Consider the following 6,000-nt stretch of genomic DNA (forward strand, 5'->3'; position numbering starts at 1 on the left):
GCGTCATCAATTCTCAAAACAAAATAAATAAATGATATTAAAAATAAAAAGTCATATTTGACATTTAGAGAATGTTATCACATCTATTTGCAAAGAAAAATCAAATAAAAGGAAAAATCTAAACAGCGCCATTGTATTTTGTATTATTCTTAGGGATACATTTGTATTTTCAAAAATTCAAAATCATCTCATTATAATTTTTCCAATATAACACAACTATATATTGGATTTGATTATCTACAATCCGGTTCCATCTAAGCTGGTCAGATGCTCTGTGAACAGCAAATCCAACAATAATGGAAATATCATCCAAATCTTATTTGAGCCCTCAAAAAACAGACAAGGGAGAAAAAATATATGCACATATTTTTGGTAGTTTACAGACTCTTTCGGATCATCATCTTAATCAGGACGTGGCATGGCACGTGGCAATCTACATTTTCCATGCTTATCATGTAATAACAATCCAAAAATTTCCATGCTTATCATACAAATAATCCCCTATCAATTTCGACAACTGCCAAAATGCCAATAATATCATATGGGTTCAAATCAAAATTGAATAAAATTCTAAAACCAATATCTTATAATTAAAATATTAATATATGAGAAGTGCAAGCAATAATTTATCTTGTATTATTGATGTCTATACCATCTATATCATATGGTCTTTATTTTCAACAACTGCCAAAGTACCAATTATATGATACGGGTCTAAATCAAAATCAAATAAAATTTAGAACCAATATCTTAATAATTAAAATATAATATTCATGATTAAGTGTACGCAATAATTTATCATGTATTATTGATGTCCATACCATCATAAATCATATGGTATTTATTTTAACAATTTACATGTAGTATGCTTTTTCATTTACCAAAAATTAAAAATACATGTATTATGCTTTAACCAAACCAACGGCGCAATCGGTGCCGGATGGGATGACTGATGAAGCAAAAGATGCCTTTACATGAACTCTTAGCTCTATTCACTGTTGAGTGCTGACATTGCTCTCCCTGTCGTTTTCCTTTTGTTTTTTTGTCCGAACAAGACAAATTCATGTCCGCCGACTTAGAGGGAAAAACAGGAAAAAAAAAAAAAAAAAAAAAAGACAAACAAATAGTGCTTCTAATAAGATAGCTTAGTAATGGAATCCATCCCGATTTGTTAATTAGTAGTTAGTAATCTTACTCCATTTAAATCATTTTTGACATTTTAAGAATTTATGTCTAACCAATTAATGATTGATATATCAATATGAATTTCACTAGTAGTTTTTAATTAGTAGTAACAAATAATATTTCTTAATAAAATAAAATAACCTACCCATATCAAAGAACATAAAAAATAAAGAAAAAAAAAGGGAAAATTTTGGCCATTTTTGACAAATTACACCCTCAGTCTTAGCTGTCAAATAATGGGGAAAAAAAAAAAAACAATTTTTATGGACCGTAGCTCCATATACAAATGTTACATCACATGGGTAATGTGCTGTCATGACCCTGTCACGACCATATTCAATTAGACCCCTTTCCCATATTTCTTAGTTGTTACACTTCGAATCCAATTTCTCATACCTGACCTCTCTCTCTGCACTTCATCAAACACCTTGGCAAATTCTCATTCCCACATAAAATAAAATTCAGTTTTTTAAGAGTTCAGAGCCTCAAAATCACATGGTCTTGATTGGTTTTCTCCCACACATGAGTCAGGCCAGTTTGCTTCTTTATTTATTTAGTTCTTGTTCCTCTGCCGCTTTTAAATTAACCCATAAAACAAGGAAATATATAAGAGAAACAGAGAAACGCAAGAAAGCCCATGTTTTGATTTGTTAGAGAGGAGCTAAGAAACTGCGCAGCCATGGAACCTATTGAAGACCCATCTGGATCATCGTCTTATAAAGAGGAAATTGCTGTGGAAGCTGTGGATCTTCTTGAGGAGTGTTGGTTTTTCCACAACTTGCTAGACAGAAAACCAAGAATGGTCAGGTGTTTCTCTGATCCTTGTCCTTCAAACATCGTTCAACAAGTTTTGGAGAAGGATAATATTGAAAGGAAAGAGAATTCTTTGTCCGCAAGTGAATTCCAGGAAAGAAATACGAACGGTTCGTTCCGTTCCAATTTACTGCGCACTCCATCTTTGCCACCAAATATTGGGAGAGAAGGAGTCAAAGAGAAACATAAAGACAGCAGGAGGAGCAAATTGACTCGGCAAACTTCTCATAAATTCATTCTTCAAACAACCAAGGAACCACCTTGTGTAGACAAGAAAGAAGGAAAGAAAGAAAGAGGGAGTGATAGCAGCAGGAGCAAAACAAATAGGCAGCCATTATTGCATCGTAATTTGCAGAGAATACCTTCACTTCCGCCGTATATTGGGAGCTTAGAAATGTCTCAAGAGGAAGAAATTGACCCTTTCACAAGCAAATCTTCTCGCCAAGCATTTCATAAGGTATAACAGTAATAATAATAATAATAATTGCATTGTATATATTCTATGGATTTCACAAAATTCATATTAGGAAAAGATGGTTTTATTCAAAACATGATTGCGATGGCATATACTCTGTTTTTCCCTGTATGGGTATTTTTACGGACACTTATATAAATCGTTGACAATGCAAGAAAATACATAGTTCTTGTTGGACGTTTAATATCAAATTATAATCCTAGTTGATGACAAATAAGATAGAATTATGTGACTTCATATTTGGTTATTTATTTGCACAGGGTCTTCCAAGATATCGGCCTCCAAGAAACACAGAGAAAGTGGAAAGCGTTATGAACTCAGATGGGTGCAAGGAAATGAGACGCAGATTCCTAAACGAAGGAAAATCAACAATGAGAAAGAGCCTGAGTGATCTTGAATTTGAAGAAGTACAAGGATTTAAGGACTTGGGATTCACATTTGACAACAAAGACTTGAGCACTTGTGTGGTGAACATAATTCCTGGTCTACAAGAAAAGAAGAAAGAGGATTTGAACCAGGAAAAGGTTAGGAGACCATACCTTTCAGAGGCATGGATGGTCCAAAGCTGTGCCTCAAGGTTCCCAAACTGGGATGCGACGAAGTCTTCTGAAGACATGAAAGCCCAAATCAAGTTTTGGGCCAGAGCTGTTGCATCCAATGTCCGCTAGCTTGCTAGGACTACAAAGTACAATAACAAACTGAATTGAAACTACTGACACATTCATAACGATATACAGTTTCCATATGTAATTTGGATTTTTTTTTTTTTCTTGGGGATATTCTTGATAGCATTTTCTTTTCATGAAATGCATTTGCCTTTAAGTCTAGTGAAAATTGCAACAATTGCAAAATGGTGTCGATGGAAGGAAATAAAATCTTGTTGACATTTGAAGTCCCCCATTTGATGTATTGATCTTTTTTGATACTAAATTTTGTTTTTTCAAATGTAAAGTATATTCTTTTTTTCTTTTTCTGTCTTTATTATCTTAAAATTTTGGATATTTTGACAAAGTTTGTTGTTCCGAGTTTTGAAATGGTTTTTTTAACCAAATATATGTGTTTAGATTCTTGAGATTAACTTGATTAAATGTCTTTTAAATTTCTCCTAATCTTTTTAGTATCTCCCTATTCTTCTTCTAAGTCATTTTTAATTAATTTTTAAGAAAACTAGGACTTTAAATTTTCAAATATAAGTATTTAAGATTCTTTCCATGACCAAATATATGTATTTATAATCTTAAAGTATGTGCTTCTAATTTCTCCCAAATTAGCCCCTAATCTTTATAATTTCTCCCTATTCTTCTTTCTTACTCATTTTTATCTAATTCGTTAGAAAATTGACACTTAAAACTTTCAAATAAAGTATTCAAAATGGTTTTCAGTAATCAATATATATACATATGTACCTATAGACTCTTATTCATTAATTTTGTAGGGTCTATGGTATTTATTGATTAATTTATATTTTGTCTTATTGAAATTAAAGTGATGCATGTATGCTCCATTGATGTGAATGGACAAATGGCTAGGTTACAGCAGTACTTCCAAGTACAAACTTAATTTTACCAACAATTACTTTTGGTTGACAATCTCATGCAGACCAAGTACAAACTTATCAATATACCCACTCGTGAAACCAGGTTTCCCTAATACTTCCTTCAACCTTACGTGGTTCTTCTTCACCAAAATACCCACCTCACTATCTCTATTCATCACAGATTTTATAGCCTTGCTCAAACTCTCTTTTGTAAACCATCCTTTATCTTCCCTCTCCACTTTCACCGCAACTTTCAGCTCTTCAACCAACAGGTTAGTATTAATCACCTGGTCACCCAAATGTGGCACCAAAACAACCTGTTTGTCACTCATCAAAGACTCCCACATGGATCCAAACCCACAATGGTTCACAAAACACCCAACCGATGGATGACTCAGTATCTGCGGCTGCTGAACCCAACCACCATGAACCACACCTCTCCCTCTCACCCTCTCTTCGAACCCTTCAGGCAATGCCTCTTCTATAGTCTGGCAGCCAATTGGAGGTTTCAAAGCTATAAAAAATGGCAACCCAGTAAGCTCGAACCCTAATACCAGTTCTTGGAATTGGTCTTTCTCGAGAACAAGCTGGCTTCCAAATGCACAAAACACAACCGTATCAACCTCGAACCCGCCGAGCCAATTAGCCCACCGATCTTCCAAAGGTGTGATAACCAACTCCGGCAAAACCGAACCGGTTAGCAGCAAAGGCTTACCGTAATGATTTCCGATGAAGTCGCAGAATCCATCTTCGAGTTCTCTACACGTTCTTATAGATAGAACATCGCAATTCTTCATGGAGATAAATATTCGATCGTAAAAGGAAGCGATCCCAACTCCCGGTGACCGACTGATATGTAAAAGCGAGTGAACAAATTCATATCTATCATAACCGCGAAGTTTGTTGATAAATGAAGCAGGGAAGTCATTGGGAAGCTTGGAAAGATCTTCCTGTGTTAGTGTTGTAATTTCGGGTACAATTCGTTGGAGAACAAGTGGCATTGTCAAAGATGCTGCCGAAATCACATGGAAGCAAACGGATATCAATCCGAGTTGCTTTGTGATATCCGGAATCCAATGAACCAAATCATGGAAAACGAAATGGGGCTTGGTTTTGGACAAATGTTCTTCTACTTGGGCTCGAGTGAGATCGATAGCCACGGCCAATGGATGGCCCATTGGATCTTCGGGCATATCGGAGGCCGTCTCCGCCCCGATAGGGAGGCCTTCGATATCGGCAAGGATGATGGTGTGAATGTTTATGAGGTTTGGGTGGAGAATAAGATGTTGGAGACGAAGAGCGGTGTTGTTGGGCAACAGGATAGAAATTCTATGGCCTCTGCCTGCGAGCTCATTAGCAATATGGATGAATGGGGTAATGTGGCCTATGGCCAACCATGGCACCATGGCTACTTCAAATTTTGCCATTGCTTTTCCAGCTACTTGTCACTGATCAGTTTTGTCTAGTATTCTATTTCGTTGTCGCATACATATAGTGGCTTTCTCAACTGTGCATGTCTGGAATTTTAGAATCTGAATGCAGCGTAGGATATAGATTCTATATAGAGTTTGCTATATATAGATAAATAACGTTGAGCCTGCAAATATGTAAATATCTTTGAGACAGATTATTGTTTTTATTTATATACTTTTTATTCTTCAATCATTTTGTTCTTCTCATTTATGTGATATATATAGGAAATAGGGATTAAAGGGTACAGATAAGGATCCATATAAACATGGGATGGATAATCTGCATCCACATGTAATATCTTTATAAAAATAAATAATTATTTTCATTTATGTACTTTTTCCCTTAATTTGCTTACTTCTGTCTATATATAATGTGGTGAAAAAGGATTGCAGGAATAGAAATAAAGCTGGGATAGGTAACCTCGGCGTCCATATATTACTATAAATGTCGTACAGTTAAAGATATTATTAATTTGTTACTAGTAATAAGGAAATAATGTATCATGGTATGCAATATT

General features: G+C 35.0%; 2 protein-coding genes across 2 annotated transcripts; one reads left to right on the top strand and one right to left on the bottom strand.

The window, feature by feature from the left end:
* The first annotated feature begins 1,512 nt into the window (after positions 1–1,512).
* LOC107432519 (uncharacterized) lies at positions 1,513–3,489 on the top strand. Its single transcript, XM_016043669.4, has 2 exons — positions 1,513–2,455; positions 2,734–3,489. The coding sequence occupies exons 1-2, from the start codon at positions 1,865–1,867 to the stop codon at positions 3,139–3,141; spliced, it is 999 nt and encodes a 332-aa protein (XP_015899155.2). The 5' UTR covers positions 1,513–1,864; the 3' UTR covers positions 3,142–3,489.
* Positions 3,490–3,975: 486 nt separating this feature from the next.
* LOC107432469 (UDP-glycosyltransferase 79B6) lies at positions 3,976–5,601 on the bottom strand. Its single transcript, XM_016043618.3, has one exon. It carries the CDS (start codon positions 5,435–5,437, stop codon positions 4,046–4,048), a length of 1,392 nt encoding a protein of 463 aa, XP_015899104.2. The 5' UTR covers positions 5,438–5,601; the 3' UTR covers positions 3,976–4,045.
* Between the last annotated feature and the right edge of the window lie 399 nt (positions 5,602–6,000).

The sequence above is a fragment of the Ziziphus jujuba genome, chromosome 11 (assembly GCF_031755915.1).
Source record: "Ziziphus jujuba cultivar Dongzao chromosome 11, ASM3175591v1".
In the NCBI taxonomy this organism is placed as follows: domain Eukaryota; kingdom Viridiplantae; phylum Streptophyta; class Magnoliopsida; order Rosales; family Rhamnaceae; genus Ziziphus; species Ziziphus jujuba.